The sequence below is a fragment of the Anser cygnoides genome, chromosome 5 (assembly GCF_040182565.1).
Source record: "Anser cygnoides isolate HZ-2024a breed goose chromosome 5, Taihu_goose_T2T_genome, whole genome shotgun sequence".
Classification (NCBI taxonomy): Eukaryota; Metazoa; Chordata; class Aves; order Anseriformes; family Anatidae; genus Anser; species Anser cygnoides.
In genome coordinates, this window is record NC_089877.1 from 22,180,372 (window position 1) to 22,202,040 (window position 21,669).

A 21,669-nucleotide genomic window follows, 5' to 3' on the forward strand; every position below is an offset into this window, starting at 1 on the left:
CATTTCACGTTTGAACACAATATGGAAGTCTACTTCCTCATACCCTGTTATCGGCCCTCACTTATCTGGGTGCCCAGGGCCCTAAGGAGCCCTTCGAGACCACGCCGGGCAGATGGTGCTGCCATTTCCACCCGTCTCCCAGCAGGCTCTTCCCAGGGTGCCGCCATTACGAGGCACAGATGTCCGCGCTGAGGGGCCAGCGCCGAGGGGCCGTTCTTGGTGCGGCCTTTGACCTGCACTTCTTGTGAGCGGTGGTAACGCTTCCGCCACGCAGGGCCCCACAAAATGCTGACTACAAATACCACAGCAATACTTCTATGGGAAGCAAATCAAAGCAGCGATCGCAGGCCGTGACACCTGTCAGGTACAAGGGGAGAGCAGGGCTCCTGAGCGTTACACAGCACCTGGGCTCCCACAGACACGACACCCGCAAACTACTAATAAAATGGTGACCAGCGCCAACCCTGGCACACGGATATGGCACAGTCTGATAAGAAGCACTGATACATCAGAAAGCAAATAGATTCCTACTTTTCGGGGAAGAATTGATCACAACACGAAGAATAAATACTTGAGTGAGTCATTTCCTGTGTGAGGGAAACAGGACCATAAAGTCTAAAGGTTTAATGCTGCCGCTGCAGGGTGTAACTTTCTCCAGATGAAATCACAGAACTAGCCCGGGAGCCACCTAAGGAGGTGAAACCTCGGTGGCACCACTTTAGCGCTGCTGGCTGCCGCAGTACCGGTGCCCGCACACGCTGCACTAGCAGCTGGGCTCAGCAGATAGGTTTTCTGTCCTTGGCTGTGACAATTAACTTGTGCCTCTCACGTGCCCTTGGCATTTTATCTGCCAGTTTGATATTGTTCCCATGCCAAGGAAGATAAGGTTAATGAAGACATTCATGAAGAAAAAAAAAAAAAAAAAAGAGCTTTGTAAGGGTTGTGTGTTTGTACTGTCAAGATATGACTGGTTACAGGAGTTCCACCCAACTACCCAAAATGACAGTCAGCGGGGATCTTTTCTTATCGCAGGTCCCCAACACAAAACAGAGAATAGGGAACAGCCCTACTGTTCATCGTTTTATTTGGAAGAAAATTATACAATGTCACCTCAAAGCATGCAATCCTCTCTAGGAGCCCCTGTACGTAATTATTTTTATCTTACCAACCAACAGCTGTAAACTGCTGAAAAAGGAAACAAGAAACACTTTGTATAGCGCTGACAAAAAATGGGTTGGAATAGAGGAAATTTCAGGTTAATTTATTTTGGTCTAATTTCTCAAGTGACATTTTATGGTAAATGTTATTTTAACTGTTGCCTTGTAATAAATACACATTTCTGTAGCTTCATTACCATGAAAAAGTAGTGCCACAGATCAGGATTCCCCATGACCTGCAGTGATCCGATTATTCTGTCCCGCCACATTTCCGAAGCACCAGGATCAATAGGTCCCTGGGGTGCCGGGCATTCCAGGTCACATATTCCCTATCTGTACATTTCTGTCAGAAGTAGAACAGTTACTTTCTCATTTTTTTTTTTCCTGACAGTATAAACATTTCCTTTCATACGCCAGTCACACTTACAAGCTAATAAGGCATCCCCTGCTTTGCCCTGACCCATCTGCCTTCACTAAAAACCTAATTCTGCGCGTATTTTTGCTGTGCCAAACCAACTCCTATTGCTTCCTGGCACGAGGTCATTCCAGGCGAACACTGGCACTTTATCACTTTTCCGCCTTACCATCCGCTATTGCAAACTCATGTACAGCATCTTGTACACAGACACTGACGCTGCGTGAGTTGTTCTTTGTGAACATGGCAGAACTGCTCAGGACTGGAAAGCAATCCACGGCATCAGCAGAGTTTGTCCAAACGTCTTCACTACTACACTTGTCTGCCTTAAAAGCTGAACTTTAAAAAGTGTAAAATAGGAATACTTTATTTAAAGACCTCTGATGTGTATTGTTTTCAACATTCATGAACTACCACTTCTTAATAATTAAAAGGCACTTCATCAGCAGTTTCATTCTCTATTAGTGAGGCTGTATTTCCCATCGGGGTAACAAAACCAACAGCATACACAGACAGTGATTACAATTTCCTATATCAACCCAAGAGGGAAGATGGCATTCAGCATCTTCCGCATTCGGTGCCATCACTTCTTTCTGTAGAGTAAGAGCCGTCTCGATGTGTTACCTACAGTCAAGGAAATCTGCTTCAGAAAAAGTTTTATTTACATCGTAGAGAAATTAAGCCAGAAGCGAAGCAGCAGTATCTACGTTAAATAAGGAATGCGTCTGTAAAACATGCATTGATAAAAAAAGCACAAACAAGCCACAAATTCACAGGTTTTCTAAAAGCTTAGGATAGCAAGGCTTTACAAAAGAGATGGCAGCAGTGCTGACACTCACAAATAAATGCGGGTTTATTAGACTGAGTTTTCAAAGCCTAGATGCTTACAAGGCACATTTTCCCAGTCTTTTAAGGCTCGTTTTAAAAAGTAACTCTCCAAAATAGCCATTGGGTCCCATTATCTGGCAAGAGGAAGTGGTGAGTGTGAACCCAAATCCTCTCTGGCCCAATCTAGAACGAAATTAATTAGAGGCCTCAAGGAAGCAGAGACAAAGGCTGTTTGTATGGAAATCCCTCCTCGAGAAGGAGGCACGCAGACACTTCCTGATCCAGCAGATAAAACAACACAGCTCGGCCCGGCCTGTCTGAACACCCTACAAAACAGGTCTCACACCCCCGTCAAAATGCTCACTGCGGAGCAAGAAAGTGTTCAGGCTCTTCAACTTTGGTTCATTTTAACAGTTTCACTTAATGTAAAAATGTTTGTAACATTCACACGCTTGAGGAACACTCCATATCTGCAGTGTGTAGGCTTGGCTTAATAAGTTTTTCATGCTTTATTTCAACCAAATAGCAGACAACTGGGGCCTTAAAATTATGTTATAGTATTTCTTCAACGTTAATTTGAAAAGGAAATTCTTTAAAGGAAAAAGGGGAAAGTAGTCTAATGCCATAAAAAAGGTTATTATTAATAAACTAACACTATCAAAAATAATCAGAAGGTTGTATTCTTAAAATAGACCTTTACTTAGTAGCAGAAAGCGTACGTGGGGTAGGCAAGTGTGAGAAGTCTTCTGTCTGTCTCTTGGAAAAGACGAAGCAACCCCTGGACCACAGGAAATAACACAAGTTTTAGAAAATCCCAGTGGTACGAGTGAAAGCACTTCAAATAAATCTGTGAGTCCTCCAAACAATATTAAAGGACAACAGATGTTCTCCCCATTAGCTTGTTTGAAGGCTCACGTAGTCCCTAGGAGAAGTCATTTATTTGCATTGATTAAAGTGGGTATTCAGATCCAGACTCATATAAACAGAGAAACAGAGCCATAGGTGCATGAGGAATGACAAGCCGTGCCTGTCCTCTTCACACTGAAGAGAAAGCCTCACTGCATATGCAAAGATAATGGAAAAATACAGACCTTTGTATATACTTTCTTTCAGACTTAATATATTTATAATGTAAAACAGAACCCACAAAAAAAAAAAAAAAAGATAGTTCTTAAACTTAGGCTGAAAGCTACTTTTTGAATCATTTTTTTTCTTTTGCTTTGTTTCCCTGATATGTGTCTGACATACTGGTGCCCTCGCTGATATGCTACCAAAATAAAAAATAATCCCCATTATAAGGAATAAGTCTTCTCGTTATAAGCCGGTTCTGAAATTAAATCAGCAATTCAGATTCATTTTATTGTCACGTGTCCTCAGGCAGGAGCTGCTCTGCCTACCCATCTCCAGCAGGAAGCACTCCTGCTAGATACGAGCAATGGCAACAACATGGGCCCAGACGCGGCTGTGAGAAGCTCAGCTGATGCACAGGTACCAAAACCAAAAGCAGAACGTCGCCACCTTTCCTCCAGCCTGTGAGCAGCTGCAGTGCCAGAAGTCACCCTAAGGACGGGCTGGGCGTGTTGTTCACAGACTCATTCAGTAAAATTCATCAGCAATGCTGCGAGCAAGGATCAGAGTCCAGCCCAAGTCATTAAGATAAAAGTGTCAGCTGTGATTAGGACTCGGTTCCTTATTTCTTCTACAAGCAGTACAGTTTTATCGGAAGTGATGCATGCTCCTTGCTTGTCCTTAGCGAAGACTAAGCCAGATGCCTGAGGAGCTCTCCTAAGTTTAGGAGCTCAGCCAAAGCCAGGCACGAGACACGTTTTTGTGCCCTCAGTGCAATCCCTGTGGACATGTAAGCATGGAGATCCCACCTACACCAAGGACATCTGGAGAGATGGGAGCAGTGCCTGGCTCCCTTTGTTAAAGGAGTACCCAAGCCACCAAGTCAGGAGCTCACATGCCAGTCCTAGGGCCGCGGTTGCTATTACAGAAGCTCCACACAGCTGGAGCACCTAAATCCCCTTTATCTCATTGCACAGCACCATAGGTGCCTTTGCAAATCAATTCTGCTTTCTAATCTTTCACCTAAGCAACAGAGGCTTCTCCTTTGCTGTTGTTCTCCTGCCGCTTCTCTCCCACACGTATTCTCCCCCTTGGCAAGCCCGGTGTTAGTAAGGAAGGGTCTTCTGGGAACCTGGAGATATTCCCACTGGCACAACAACCTTCTTCCTTCCCTTTTATCTCCCCTTTGTTGCAGCCTGCGGTGTACAGTACGGGGCCCAGCAACAACCAGAACGATGCTGACCATCAGACCAAAGCCTGCTCTAACCAGCACCAACAGCAGCACCAGCAGGAAAACCCAACAGGGAGTTGGAGTGGGTCCAGATGGAAACCATACTCACTCAGGGAAGGATATTATGGGGGAAATCACCTGCCGTACTGGATCCAAGTGAGTCTAATTTGAAGCCAGTTCAGAATTACTTTTTGTTTTGTTACTACACTGAAGATCAGCTGCTTCTCTTCCTAATTTCATCCCCATAATTATCAATCACAGCAACTAAAATGCATTGTAGTTCAAACTCAAATTGGATGAGAAAAAATTGATTTGTAAACTACCTTCCTCTCGTAACTTCAAAGAACAATTGAAAAGTGTTGTTGCTATTGTGAGGAGAAATTTACCACTTGAAGGAACGCACAAACCACGGGCTTCGTGGCTAAACAGCTGACAGCAATCTGAACGTAGCAGTGGAAATTTCATAGCAAAACACTTTGCCGAACAGTTTTATATCTGCTTTGAGCTTCAACTTCAGCAAAAGTGTAATTTCTGAAAGCCAGGAAATGCACTCTGTTAAGAGACAGCCTATAGACTCCCCACCCAAGAAACAACAGGAATTATCTGCAAACAACCGTGTTCACTACCCAAAGGGCTGTGCATTGAACAGCAAAGAACCAACTGCAGCCCCCTCACGCAGCTAGGGCAGTGCTGCAAGGCGGCCTGGGGAACCTTGCACATAGAGGAGGCGGCAGGGACAGACGGTCCCCTCCGTCCCCATACCTCTCCAGGAGGTCTGCAGTGTGTAGTTGCAGTTTACGGCACTGCAGACTTGGGTAATTCCGTGCTGGTAACTCATGATCACAGTAATATTGCAAAACAGTCTCCGCTGCTCCTGAGCAAAGAGCACCTAACCATGCAGTTTAGGAAAGATGGGTCCTATTGCCAGGATTAGCACTTTCACCAAAAAAAACGTAGCAGTACACTAGGAAATATCACAGAGATGAAAGAAAAATATTGGAGCCGAAAAGAGCAAACACCACTGTGTGTCAAGGCTACGACCTGTATTTATTAACGTGTGGTTAAATGCCAGTGTCTCCTGCTCAGCCTCTGACTGAGGCACCCTCCCATCCAATAACGAGTATCAGAGATTTTATGATCTAGTATAAAATGAGAAGTCATTAATATTCAACAGTGCACTCCATACTTACAAAATATGTGTTTCTGTAACATTAGGTAGCAATAACATCCTGTCAGTGGCTTTCAATTCCTTTGCAAGAGCAGGACTGGAAAACATGCTTTTTCACCCACGAGAATGGGGAAAGTAAAGCAAATACATTCTTGTTTTAAATTTGGTTTGAACATTGTTACCCTTAAATGCAAAAATGTCCTATTAAGTCTGATGATCCTTTGTACAATTAAATATATTTTAAGTGACCAACAATTTTTAATCAATAAATCACCTTTCACCTGTTATATTGTGCAATCCTTCCACAAAAATGTTAAATATGAATTTTCAGATTGGGCTAGAAGCGAATTATGATCATATTTAATCACAACCTCTTTCACTGATAAAAATGCAGTAAAATAATTCTACAGGTGAAAGATTCAACACAGCAAATGCTTCATTACAGGAGGAAAAAAAGTAAAAATGAGTTAAAAAAGGACATTTAAAGCAAATTTCAACCATCAACTACCCAAGAAATAACGAGATAAAGGAAAAACAACCAACCTTGTATCTGTATGCTCATTATTCACCCACGCTCAACATGAATTAGGTGTCAGAGACACTCACAAACTTTTTTAGTGAGGTTCAGAAGATGATCTTTTTTCCATTCTTCCCACTGAAAATTTTGATTCTACTATTCCGAAGCCACCACAGGATTAATTGTAGACATAAATATCAACTATTACAATAGCTAAAGCAGAAAAAAACATGTACAGGAAAACTCAGTAAAAAAACAATGTTATCAATAAAATAAAAACCAGATCATTGAGCCACCTTTAATTTTTGTAAAATCTATTCAACAACTGAAAGGATCTGAGTATTTGTGTCAACTCTACAGGCCTGGGCTAACATGCTACTGAAAAAACAAAACACCAATATGTGATCCCATGGGACAGTGCACAGAAGGGAAGGCTCATGTACATGTATAGAAACAGACTTGAAGAAAAAATAAGATACGATAAGGCTTAGGAGTACGTAACTTACGTATTTGCAAAATCAACTAAGCTTGAAATTCAACCCATAATTTAGGCCTACCTTTCCCATCTAAATTCTGGGTAATACAATTTTAATGTTCCTAATGTAAATGGATACCAACTTTTTATCTTGTATCGCTTCAGTAAGGAAAAACAACTAATTCAAAATGTATGAATAATTATTTGGACTACAGGGAAAAATCTTGGTCCCACAGAGATCAATAGCAGAACTCCTTAGTATGGTTAAGCTCCCTGTATGGTTAAGATGTATGTTTAGGATGCGTATACTTTACTGTGTAGATGAAAAAGCCTAAATGTCAGCTAAAACATCTGACTGTGAATGGGAACTCATTCCCTGAAGGCATATTCTTTTACTTCAACACACCAACACAAAAATAAAGATCACAGAATATAAGGCAATAAAAAAAGAAAACCAGAAGGCTGTGCAGTTTGATGACCAAAGTTTTCTTTGCTTCAGAACTGTATCTTTACACTTAAATTCCAAGTTGCTGCATTGTAAGAGGAATATGCAATCATGAATTTAATGTATCTTGAATGTTCGCATCCCCTGGCAAACTGAGCTCTGGCATTTTCAGCGAAGACCTCAGTTACCTTGTCTTCTGTCTGGGTCCATTATAATGCAAAGCAGTCAAGAAATAAGCCTAAGGGTCATGTCATCCATTACCCAGTAAACTGAATTACTTCATGATCGAACATTATCCATAACGAATGAATTTTTTCATGATCCATCATAAGAATTCTTCAGAGTATATGCAGATCTATATTTTATTTATTTAAAGATGAATGCAAACATGTACTGCAATTACATAACTGAATTTTCTACTTAAAATTTTGCACAGGTTAAGGTCAGCTTGGTGGTTAAGCAAGTAAAAAGCTCAACGAAAATTTACAGAAATTATAGCATTGCAAATGTCACTTTTTAAGTAGGTCTTATATCTTGACATCCTTCTCCTCATTCTGCTTGGCTGGAGAGGCTGTTTTTCATTCCTGACCTTAAAACAGGGCACATCAGAAAGATGTACTTTGTCCCTTCTTGCTCGATGACGTTACAATCCAGCAGTTACGTATCGTCTATCATCTTCTGCATACTTGAATCCATTTGGACATGGCCAAATAATGATTTGGAAACCAGTAAATATCACAATCATAATTTAAACTCTGATAAATTAATTCCCAGAAAAGCTCTTTCATAAAGACTGGTGTCCACAGAATTAAGTAGCAGGACTCTGGTGTTAGTCACACCAAAAGATCGCTTTGCTGGTTAGTTTGTGATAAACACTTCAAGCTGGAGGTACTGGCAGTCGTCTTACTATTTCCATAGCTATCTTTAGATATGCTTTAGCCTGTAAAAACAGAAACATATATTTAGAACCTTTCATTTTCTATACGAAGCAATACATCTTGTTAAGTATATTTTTTTCACACACATTCAAAGAAAAAGAAAAATGTTATAATAAACGTGTTCTATTCAGCTAGTTTTGTGTTCAGGAAAGTTATACTCTAACACATAAAATAAGTACAAGCATTATTTAAAATACTGGGGGTACAACACTCTAGTATTATTCTTAGAGCTTGACTGAACAATCTGTCTTAAATGGTAAACAATCAATATTCTTCCAGAGGAGAGGTGCTGAGATGGGAGGAAACTCCAGTCCCACAGGTCCCCTTAGTTATAAACTCCCCTCACCTCAAAGACTGAGATGAATTTTACACAGGATTGAGACAGAGAATCAGGAAAAAAAATCCAATAAAAAAATTAAGAGAATTAAGTCATTAAGGATTAAAAAAAAAAAAAGACATCATTCCAAGAGGCTAAAGTGGGCACTGGAAAGAACTAATTCTGCAATACTAGAATCACTACAAAAGCTCACTCTCACACCAACCTGTGGCGTGTGGTATGATGCTCTAAGTTGGAGGGCAGAAGACAAAACCATAAGACTATCAGGAATGACACAATTCAAGCTTACTTCTATCATCTCTGAAAAATGATGCGGCTGGGACCGTGATTGGGCTAACATTGAATATTCATAAATGCAACGTCAAAAGATATATAAAACGACTGCCTTTAACATAGTACAAACTACAAAATGAAAAGCCAGTAATTTCTTTATCAAGCTCAATAACTCACAGACAAAACAGAACGTAAGTTTTAGAAAGGTCTTTGAATATAAAGATTTTCAAGTAAAACATTATTTTGTGTTAAATGTGTATGTATATGTATATCATCTACACTGTTCAGAGATTGCTTCCATTGTTACAAATTCATACCTTATCTGTAATTTGAACTTGTCGTGCCTCAATTTATTTCCAGCTGGGGCATCACGTTTTGTGGTTGTAGAGTAAAACAGAAGATTCTTCTACTGTTCAGCCTGCTTCTGCTCCGTTACAGTGTAACCAAGGCACCACTTCACCTTCTCAAATAAGCCTGCATTTGGAGCCCATTTTGACAGCCTTCCCCAAATGGGGAAGTAAGTTCTTCCTTCTTAAATAACTAGAAGAAATCACCAGAATACTCCCTACTGCACTGCTCTCCCCTGCCTCCCTCTTGCAGAACTCGTAGATGACTCTAACCTCAAGTTAGACCTTGCAGTCCTCGTGAGCTTTTAATACAGCAAATAAGCTGACAAATATATGAGGGCAGAGCTTGAGGGGCCAGACGAGAAAGTCTGTGTCCTGCTCAGGCCACCAGCACCAGCTCTCTTGAGCATGCTGGCAGGAGCCTTTTGCAGGCACCCCAGCACGCCTCCTCTCTTCTAAGCTTTGCTCCTCACCTGACAGTTTTCTTTTCTGGCACTCCCAGCCTCAGTGCTCAGATACTCCTAAGACTAAATCAAGTAATTTTCTGAGATTGTAAGGAACGCAGACACCATCTACATGCAGATAACAGATGAAACGCACAGCAGACTAAGTGAAGGCCTTAATCCTGAAATGCTCAAGTGTGTAATCCATATCTTACTCATAAGATTTAAGCTGTGATCAGTGTTGTATCCTCTGGCTGTACCATGACAAAGCTAAGACTTACTTTAAACAAGAATTATAATGCATTCTGACATATGGCCAAAAAGCAGTATTTCCCACTCTAAAGTTCAGCGTGTTTTAGACAGTTTTATTCTCTTGTAACCTCCCTTGATACTTATCGTTAAAGAGATTAAAAATGCAGTTCTGATAGTATGATGATTGTGGTTAGAACGTACTCAGAAAACTACAGAAGACTAGTACCATTCATGTGTATTTCCTCCATGGGCTTAGTCCATAATGCTCTATTTAGGACTCTCACAAACTACATGTAAGAGGCTTCTTTAAAACCATTAAGCCGCGTGTCAGCTTGCACGCTTGTAAGGCAGTGCTAAATCCAGGCAGCACATCTATAACTGGAGATTCTTTATAAGGGATTCTGAGGAACTGAATTCTGCTCAGCCTTTTGTACCACAGATAAGATGGCTCTTGTTCCAGAGTAGCTTTTACATTTCTTAGTACATAAGTTGACAAAATATCTACAAGGGAACTATTCTGTCCTAGTTAGTCCTTTATTCATTGTTAAATAGCACCAATTAAAAAAATTAGATACCACTATTTCTTCATTTACTTTGTGAACATCACATATGCTTAAAAACCTACAACCTATACCCCCTCATGGCTATTTAGATCACAGTAATTCATTCCAGAGAATAAAAGGAAGCATAATTATTCCCAAGAGATGTGTGCTGTTATAATCTGCGAGACCTCATAAAGATTGTGCATGTAATAGAAGAGATGACCCGAGAAGCAAGGAATAGACACTGCGCTACAAAGAGAACACCGCAGCTACAAGTAAGGTGGGCTGTAAATATTTGCTCATTGTAATATCCCTTGCTGTTTAATTCTGCCACATTCTCTACACTTATCTTTCCTTCAATTTCTTATTTAAGTCATTCTGTTCCACCAGGCCACTTACAAAATAACAGCTGTGGCACTGCAGGCTCACTCACCAAAAGACACATAATAGAAAATCTCAGTCACTCATATAAAAATTTAAAAAAATAATGACGTTAGCTTTAAAAGGACTGCATCTAAAATCTTACAATATTTTTATTCTGGACTACATTATGATGGGCCAAATGCCCAGGGACCAATGATCACAATAACACATAGCTGAAAAAAAATTAAGTGAGAAATGAGAGTAAACCCTGGGTTTTATTTTATGAAGAACAGAACAAAAAGATTTCGTTCCACAGTACAGGAAAATCCAAACTAGTCCTATAGGTATAACTGCAGTGCAGTTGGGTAGCACAGTTGTGCCCACGTGCAACACCCAGTACACTTAGTTATTAATCCCCTGGGGAGTCTACCAAGTCCCCAGCTAGCCATCTGCATAGATGAGATAATGGATCGATCTGGGACAACAGATCAACTTCAAAAAAAGTGACTGACTGAAATCAAACTGCCTGCACTTACACTAATTAGTGCAGGAGTTCTCCAAGTGGGAATTTTGGACTATATTGAAGAGTCCTGCAGGCAGCTCCCCCTTTGCACAGATCAATTCATAAGTTTTAATGAGTCAATTAACCACCTGAATGGAAAACCCGGCCCCTTTCAGAGACTACCCAGGCAGTTTCTGTCCAGAATTGACCAAATGGCACATAGATAATTGTAAATACACAGCAGATGTTGTTCCTGCAGCTGCAGGGACAGCGGTTTTGTACATAGTTAAAATGGGAGATGTTTTGTGCACAGATAATCAACAGCTATGGATCATGCATATGCTGGAGTACTCATGTAGGATCATGGACTAGCTCCACCGTTAAAATTGAGCTAAACAGGGGTTCTGGGAGTCTCACTTGAGGCAGCTAAGACACTACTGACTGACGAGAGTCCTCGTAAGGGAAACTTCCGTAACCATCCAGACAGCAACCAGATATCCCGCTTGGGAGATTTGATTCCCTAAGTGTTCCCTAACTGTCAAGATCTCAATAAATGACATTTCCATGTGCCCCCCGCCCCAACTATGTCCACGAGTGTCTGGGCATTGATTTCCCATTTATGTACACTAACTTCCATTTGCCATGTATCTGATCTGTCATGTAGTAACAGGAGGCTGGTTTCAACTCTTTGTAGCCAGCATGCTAGTGTTACCTAGTCCTAGTATTATCAGCAGTCTCTTAACCTGCTTTCCACCCTAAGCAGCTTTTTTTTTTTATTATTTTTTCCCTAGACAACTACTTTGTATGTTGAACAGAACAGTCTCTCATTTCCTTCCAAGGTCTCCACCAGTAACCAGTCTTTGAGAAAATCAACTGTTTCAAGCCTTTCAACAAGTCATTCGACTGAGTGAGGACCAGTCTCTCAGCAGCAACATAACATCAGCAGACACGAAAGGTCTAGAGGGAATCTCAGTAACTCAATACGCCTTTCATTAAATAAACACAACTCTATATGTATTGAGCTTTTTCTCCTACTCTCGATCTATTTAATGTGGCATCTGTTCACAGGTACTAGAGCCCCTTCAGTTCAGTTATTTACTCCGTCATTACTAAGAAAAGAAGAGGGATTGCAACTGAAAATGAAGAATGATTTTCATTCCTTTTTGGTTGGAAAGACAGAAGAGAACGTAAAGGATGAGTTCTTACTCATGACTGAAAATCATTTTCATTTTTATAAAATAAAAGTGAGCTTTACAGATCAGTTTTTCCCTTCATGATTTGGAAGCTCTCAAGAATTGGTTTACAAGGCTCTTTCTGAAAGCTTTTTTTTTTTGATAGACAGCTTATATTTACTAGTAACATATCAGTTAGCTGCAAGCCAAACATTCTCCCTGTTTTGAGAGGATGAAGAAGTGCACAGAGAGACAGAATGCTCTAAAAACAAACCACATTTTTTGTTACAAGTGCTGCCCAGGTGGGGTCTGAGCGCAACAGCGGTGAGGGCAGACAGATGGAAGGTGATGTTCAGAGTCAGCAGAGCTAGATAATGGCCACATGAGAGACTTTTCACCTCTCAAAAAACTAGTACAAACACTGTCAGAAAAGACTGCAGCGTTCCTTAAATGACAAATCTTCTTAGGACCGAGAGGGCACCACTGATGAAGCACAGATCTTGAGGTAGGAATTGGAGAACTTGTAATAAACTTTGTCAAGAAAAGGACCAATAAGTCCTACTTAGCTGACATAAATCAGAACATCTTGATTCACTGCTCTGGTATGGAATAATAGACATGAACTGGCTTTAAACTGCAAGTGATCTTTTTATTACCCCATCTAATTAAGCCCTACAGTAATCTTAGAAAAATGTGAGCCTTTCAGTTACAGCATTTAATTCTCCTTCAAACTCTTACCCATGAGGTATGCGTGCATCACTCCTAAGACAACTGCAAAATGAGCTTACAGCTTATAGCTGACTCTGCCCTGTTCCCGGATTGGCTCGGCTTGACCTGTTAATTTGCCTTGCGGTTCATTTTCACTGAAGTACAGATCTCAGGTCGCAAACAGCTCGCTGCAGAGGCTGCCAATGTCTAATAAGAAGGAAACACAACTACAGAATACCATTTACCCATCAGGAAAACCAAAACAGATAAGAGCTGGTATCACATTTGCCTTCCCCCAAACCACCGCATACCAACAACTCAGAAAAAGCATACTGATCCCATCACTTGCTTGTGGGCCAAGGACACCAAAGAGCATAAATGCACTTAGTGACATGCTTTCTAACGTCTGTTAAAGAACTCCAACACTATTAAAATGGCTATTAATCTGGCTTAGCAATCCAAAGGAAAATCACGGAACATCCCAAGTTGGAAGGGACCCACAAGGATCCAACTCCTGGGTTCCCAAAGGACTACCCAAAAAATATAGAATCTTACAATATCCCGACTTGGAAGGGATATTTTATGCAAGTCCTGACTGTCTAGAATATTGAATGCTACTGAACCTATAAAGAAGGATATAGTATTTAAATCTGCACAACTGAAGTCTTAGGGACTTGTACTTTATTCATTACTAAAGAAAACTAGCAACCATGGGCAACAAGCAACCAGTCAGATAGTGGCCATCATAAGGACAAACACTAGACTTGGCTACCACCCACATGAAAGCAATATTAGGTGATAGCTTAAAAAAAAAAAGACACAAAACTCTCTATTCGATCAGATTTTTAGCTTTAGTTTTCATGGAAGTTGCTTGTGACTTTGACACAACTCCAATCTTCAGTGCATGTCTGGAGCTGCCCACTGATGTCTGTATTTCACCATGGTATGCTTTTAGTGCCTTCTGAGCTATGATGATAAACACAGCTTTAAATGAGCTTCCAACTCCAGATAACGTTATGTCACCCAGAGAAATTCTTGATTGCTGCAAGAAGCACAGAATCTTTCCTACTCTGCCTTCCTCTGGGTGGTTCTGTAATTCTTCTTGGCATGAATTGGCACATTCTGCCACGCTGCAGGGAAGCCTCAGCCCCGAAAGGAAACTTAATGAAATGATAAAAGTTGATCCATAAATTACAATAATTACAATGCAGGAGATGGTTAAGTAAAGTGGATGGTTCCTGATAGTACCTAAAAAAAGCCTTAGTACTCACGGGACATGGAAATTTCCTGTAATCCTATATATAAGTAGTTGCAAAAGCCAAGCCTTCCTCTGATAGAGCCTCAGCCAGGAAACACTGCTAGCCTCAAGATGCCATTGTATGCGTACATCACTCAGGTGCTTTTATGTATATCTAAAAAGACATCCTGCCCAGAAAACATGGTTAAGTAGAATAGTGCAATTCAAATGCAACACAGTAGCATCCTTCAAGCAAACTATCCTAACACTCAGCATTTTCTGCAGCAGAATGAAGTGTAAATGAGGGTCTGATGATGCATTGTGCTATCTACAGCCTGAACGAAGGATTCAGACCTACACATACCAAGTGTTACTGTGATCATTCAGAGAAAGCCTTGACGGTAAGGCATGTTATAAATCATATCATGCAGTCTTCTTCAGGGTTTGCTTTTCTTTCAAAAGATACCACACCCTGGAGAGACCACTTTTTAAATGGAATTACTGATGACAGCTAAACAACAGCAAACATTATTCCCTACCACTATTTCAATTTTTTTCCAACTATTTCTTGCAAAGCTTTAAAGCTTGTACATTTTTACCCTACTCACGCTTCACCCTTACAAAGAATTCTACAAAAAAGTGTTTCTGAATATGAATTCCATCTGTCCCTTCGGACCACACCAAGGCCTGTAACATTTCTAATTTAATTGAAAAGGGATTTTTAACCAGACTTACTTTCCTCTGTCTGACTGCTTATGCCTAGTGCTCCTTCTTTCCACCTGACTGCGCTTTCTGTCTCCCCTTACAGAGCTCTGTGCATTTTACAGACAGCACGTTCCTTCACCAAGATATCACAGAATTGTAGAACCCTTTAGGTTGGAAAAGACCTCTAAGATGATCATCCAGTCCAACCTTTAAATAGTCACAATGAGTGAAATTTTCAAGAGCACTGGACACATTTCATGTGTTAAATGTGAACTAGACAATAACAGAACATCCCCCACTGTGTGCGGTTTTTGTACCATACGCTGGTCTCCAAGACAAGCTGGAGAGGATGACATTAAGCATGATTTCCTGCAACAAGTCCGGGTTTCCTTGCTCCAGGGCAAGTCTGATTTTTCTCCTGCCCAAGTCAAATTCCTCAAGCTGAACATAAATTCGTGCGTATCTACAAATGGCTGTGCAATTTGGGGTTCTGACACCCTAAGCTATTACTGATTCTCTCCGGTTGTTCCCTTTCATCTTCCCATACTTTTCCAATATACTTTACTTTATTTTTACAGAACAAGAGCTTGAACTCAAAGTTTGCCCTGCTTGTGGCAAGAAAACACAAAGGACCTGGCTGACCATTACATGTTTCCTGATTTTATTTCTTTTTTTCAAAAGCAGTTATCCTCCCTATATTTCTGGTATGATGGCTCACCATTTCTTTAATAACGGAATAAGGAAGAAGGTGAAATCTAAACTTCATTCTGTCATTACTTCTCTGCTGTCTTGAATATATTATCCTCCTGAATCTTAGAGGTGTATCCTCTCTCCACTTTTTTTTTTTTTTTAAATCACCTCATTCCCAAGCCAAGATGAGAAATGTCTCCTACTTGTCTCAGCCTCCAACATGTCTCCTCCCTGAAATGCCTATTCCAGCAAGACTCCCTAGCTTTTAGAAGGTGAATGGTTACACTGGTTCAGCAAATATACTTTGAATTTGCTTGAGTTGTTTATTTGACCTTGGGATAGATGGGATTTTCATGTTCAGTGGTGTTCTCCACAGTTAACCTGTCTCTTCTAGCAAGGTACTAGTAGCAAACCACTGGGCCATCAAGGCTGGGATATACGCAAGAGTTTCAACCAGGAAGAGCTCATAAGGCAACCACCAACTGTCCCCACACCTCTCTGAGTTGTGTTCATAGGTGGAAGAGCTCTTAAATCCCTACTTACATTTTCCTCAGTACTGATGGAGAGTTTGCTGGGCATTTTAGCAATTAATGTAGTGGACAAATAACTCCATGGGAATTAATCATGTTCTGCATCTCTCGCTGTGCTTCTGCCCTCTTACCTGCAAGTTTCAGAATGCCTCTTTCAAACCCCTCTTTTGCTGCTGATTTCTTTTGGTGCTTGGAGGTTCCCCTACATCTGAGCACTAACAATTCTCACCTGGTTTCAGTGATTCCTCTTTTGTATTCCCTATTCTACCTTTCCATTTTAGCAGTGTTCATCATTTTCTTTTGCTAGCCTCTGCTGCCTAGAGACTCTCACATATGTTTGGGTGAGCAAACAACAAAGCCAGCCAACCCACCTCCACAGCTTGAAGGAGGAGGGAAATGCTCCCAAGACTCTCAATTATCTCCAGAAGGGCCTGGCAAGTCCTTGCTGTTGATTAAACTAAGAAATGATTAGCTTCTTGTAGAGGATCTTAGATCACTACCAATTGCTGCTGTCTGCCTGCTATCTTTCTGTTGGACTAGTCCCTGTTATTTAGGCTAATATGTGAGTACAGCGATATTCAATTTTCACAGCACACTTCTGCAGCAGATAAAAAAAAAGTTTTATCAATGAAGACTGTTAAAAAAAGCTATAATTTAAACAACTAAGCTGACAGAAACACTAACATAGACAATGTTATACAAAGAAAAAAATCATTTTACCAGCATTGTTTATTTCTCCTTGGGGACGTTATCCCTTGGAGACTCAAGCTTTACCGAAATAGAACTTCGGCCATTAAACCCTGACAGCCTTTAGCTATACAGGCAACCCCTTCCACAAGAAGATGAATCTCAGGTATTCTGTGCCTTTTGATGGAGAACTTTAGAAGTGCATACACCCACATTTCTACACACAATTTTATTTTTTATGGAAGGTTTATTTCGGCTTTTAGCAATTTTCCTGCTAGTTTCCCTTTTCTACCAGCTGCATCTAAGCAAACTAGGCTTTAAAGTTAAGTATCTAAAAAAATTTGCTTATACATTTTAAAATCCTAGTGTAGAGTGACAGCTATGCTTTTACATATCAGCAAAAGAAGGTGAACCCTGTGGTATGCACGTAAGCAAAAAGTAGTATTAGATAACATTTTAGAAAAACCCTTCATTCCAATCTTGATAAAGCTTGGAAGGTGTGACTGCATGCTGGGTTTCTGAGAAGTCAATCATCATCCTTATTTCCCGCTCTCTGAATCAGCCAGGTATTATTTCAGTTCTGTGATACTGCATTTCATTTTTAAGTGAGTTCTAACAAAGACAGCACAGAATTTTGTATACAAAAATCTGTAAATTTAAGGGACAAGAGCAGAGATAATTTCAGCAGCTCAGTGCACATTGTTCTCTATCTGAAAAACTATGATTGTTCATGTGTGAATAGGCACAATTTTATTTTATTTGAGAAACATGATGATGGGTGTCATGTATTAAAGATTAGAATCTGACCTTACGTGACCTCTCCCACCACCAGTTATGTGCTAAGAATTTCATTTTTCTTTTAAAATATAAGAGGACAACAATCACTTTCTGTCTGTATAATGAGAAGAAAACCAGGAATAAAGGGAAATTCTTTTTCATTCTGTAGAGATTAGTAAAGTCTAAAAAAACCCCTCATTCTCTGAGGAGAATGATTATCTCACAGACACAATGGCAGAGAAGAATATTAAAAGTTTTCCCCAGAGTCACACATATTTGTCAATCTTTATTCCTCTTCATATTTAACTTAATTGCCACAAATGGTGCTTATAACCCCTCCTTTCATTACCAAGAACATAGTCCAAGAAGGAACAGATGGCAACCCTACAGACTCTCTTGTCTTTCTTAATTTTCAGAACGCTGTCCTACACGTTTGAGCGTATGTAGGCTCAGACTCCTGCAGGCTACACACTTTTGGTTAATACAGATTTCAGATACTGTGAGCTGTGAGCCTTCCATCTTGGTTTGCTCAGCTGTTTTGCTTCAACTTTGACCTAAGCTATACATCTATTCAAACCTTAGCAGTTTCAATCAAAATTCCCAGATAGAAACTACAGTATTGATTGTAATGATTCCTTTCACAAGGATCTAGACTCAAGATCACTACGTTATTCCACAGAGGATCAGCACAGGTCCTGTTGAAGACTACAAAAATATCAATTAGAAACGAACAGCTGCTGCTCCTCTAACAAAGAAAATAAAAAAAAAAATAAGGTGCTACAATCTAAGTCACTATTTCTCTAGAATCCTGATTAGTATGTTAATGATACTGGATTATATGCCCCTGGCAAACCCCAATTTTTTTTTTTTTAGTAAGGAGAAGTTATTTCAGCATGTATCTAGCAATCATGGTATTAGAAAGGTTATATGTACTTTTTAGCTTATCTCTAACAGATTCTACTACCTATTATCATTATTAATCTTTTTTTTTTTTATTGGTAACATCTAAGCAGCAGTCAATAGTGATGCTGCATCACGCTATGTACTGTGCCAACATAACGTAGGAGACAACAGCCTACCCTACAGAGCAAGGTGGACAAAATCGAGCAGAGGCAAGAAAAAATACTAACCAGAAAAATCTTACTGTGTAAGCGTTAATGAAATTTCATACATGCAACTGCTTTTCCTCAGAGACTTGTGTATTTGACTCCCACCACCTCAACAACCCACATTTTCCTTTGGCAATAAAATGTTACAGTAAATGCATAGAAAAATCCATTTCATCTTGTGTGCAAATTCCCTCACTTTCAGCTGAAAACAATCCAGGTACTGACAACACACAGGTTTTGTTCCAAACATCTTTTGATAGGATCCTTTGACAGTTTCCAGGCTCCACTACCAAAGGCTCAACTGACAGTTTCTGAGGACCTACATTAGCTGCAAGGTCTCATGTGGCTTGACACTGACCTTCCTCCTCTTAGTATGCCAGAATCTGGATCAAATCTTCGCTATATTGAATGATTTGGACTAATTAAGCAAAAACACATGCACACAAGCAGAACCCATGACCAGCATTCCAAAACAAAGGGCCAAAGTTGCTTAGTGACAAAAATCTCTTACAGAATTTCATTCTTCTGTTACATTCAGACACATTTGTTTTCAAATAGCAATAATGAGAAGTGTTCCCCATTCACTTTTTTATTTTGGAGGGGGGGGAGGGGGGGGGAGGTGCAGGGGGGAAAGGAACGTGGAGGGTGGGAAGGGGGTTGCTTTTCTTATTTTAAGTGCAGTGCACCAAACTTACGGCATCACTCTGAGGTTGAGAGATCACAACAGGCTGCCCTGAATCACAAGTCTCCCGTATATTAACATGCAGTGGAATGTCTCCTGTATTAAAGACACCAAGATACATGTATGTGAAGACCTAATACATCTTAAACGTTTCATTAAAATAGCCCTAAAGTGACTTGAAATAAAATTCCAATTCAGGATATTCTTTGAATTACTTAATACCAAGAAATTAGCATTTAAAATGAAAATTGGCTTCAAAGATGTTTCTATATATCCATGATTAAGACCAAACCTATTTTGGATTTTTCATTCTCCAAATAGGAAGGACTAGGCTTTGCAATAAATGATGAAAGGCAGTTTGTTTTCTTGGCTTCCTGAATACACAGAAAAAGACAAACAGAGACACACAAACTATTTTGAGTACATACAAAAGTTTGCTTGTGTCTAGGCAAATACTCATGCAACTTACTGTTTAGCTTATCTCCTTACTGTATATTCTTTTCAACGCATTTTAAAGATTCCAAACACTGTTCAAAAACTTATTTGAATACTTAATTTCCAAATAACAACATTTGTTATTGCCCTTATTAGGCCCTGGATCCAATTAAAAGGTAGCCAGCTATTCAGTTCCTTTTTCTTTCCAACAGGAATCATCTTTATATTCTTTCTAACGAGCAAGGAGCTGTCAGAGGGGAAAGGAATGTTCTAAAGGAGAATCAGTTAGTAACCCTGGTCCGTTCTGGAACACACTTTCTGAAATACAGTTCTTTAGCACTAAAGAAAACATGAAGTTCCCATGTTTAGTTCATTATCATAATAGATAATTATGAGGTGAATTGAAGACCAGCTTTCTTTTAAAAGGAAGATGCAGCTGTATTTTACATCACAGATGGATGTAGACAGAACAGCCTATGCTTAGTTCAATCTTGAGTGGTCTCAGAAGATGCATCAATTTAATTCATACATTTAGCAAAATTTATTTAACCTACACGAAGCCAGTATTGATTACTGAAGTTCAATATAGTCAAAAGAAGAAACAAGATAGTCAGAAAAATTGTATAAAAACTCACAACTTAGAAGTAACAAAGCTAGTTAAGGAAAAAAATTGAAAGCAAGCATGAAAATACATGAAAACCAAATAAACAGCAGACAAAAACCATCGCTCCATGATTACTGAGCTGAATGCTTGAAGGAATTCAGTTTGTTATGATTATTATTGCCCATTTCCTTCAAATTTAATTGTTGCCTTTTTTTCCCCAGTCCTGAATGAATTTCTTTAGGCATAAAGTCTGTTCACTCATTAAAATAAAAAAATAAAATAAAACAAAACAAAAAATAGGGAGTCCTTTAAAGTTTCCTTTAACACTAAATGTTTTTGTTAACAGAATAAGAGTAACTTTGTAAATCTCCCAGAACTCAGGTCTTATCATTATTTTGTGTGGGGACTAACCTTCACTTTTTTCCCCAAGGATGTTTTATTAGTGGAAAAAGTACTTCTTCCTTGTCAGTTTAATAACGATCTCAGACAATTACAAAAAAACTTATCCTATTACAAAACAGCAACTTATCTTCCCAATGCTTGCAAAGATGTGTTTGGACAACATGAGCATAATAGGACTTGTATGGGCAAAAGTGCAATTCAGAAGACAAAGCAAAAGGCAAACCCAATTAAAAAAAAAATCGAAACATTATACATGATGCAGAAGCAAAAAGAAAAAATCTGTGCCTCTGTTTGGCTGATAAGGATTTGAGGAAGATGAAGGTTTTGTAGTATTCTTCACTATAGAACATGATGGGAAGTTATCAACGTAATAATTTTTTCTGATGATGCTTACTTTAGACTGCAAAGAAAGTGTAAGTGCTCAGGAAAAAAAAAAAAGAGAGCCATTGCTGCTTCCATTAGGAAAACGTTGAAAAAGTTTGGAAGTACACCATGGAAGATCGTGTCTGACAAATCTGGTGGCCTTCTACGACAGGGTTACAGCATTGGTGAATAGGGGAAGAGCAACTGACATCATCTACCTGGGCTCGTGCAAAGCATTTGACACTGTCCCACACAATATCCTTGTCT

General features: G+C 39.7%; 1 protein-coding gene across 1 annotated transcript in view; it reads right to left on the reverse strand.

Annotated features, from left to right (window-relative positions):
• Positions 1-5,727: 5,727 nt before the first annotated feature.
• NUBPL (NUBP iron-sulfur cluster assembly factor, mitochondrial) overlaps positions 5,728-21,669 on the reverse strand; it is a 91,860-nt gene continuing 75,918 nt past the window's right edge. The window contains exons 10-11 of the mRNA XM_048058710.2: positions 19,612-19,694; positions 5,728-8,244 (exon numbers count right to left, since the gene is read on the reverse strand). Coding sequence (XP_047914667.1) covers positions 8,182-8,244; positions 19,612-19,694 — 146 coding nt within the window. The 3' untranslated portion in view covers positions 5,728-8,181. The remainder of the gene's footprint in view (positions 8,245-19,611; positions 19,695-21,669) is intronic.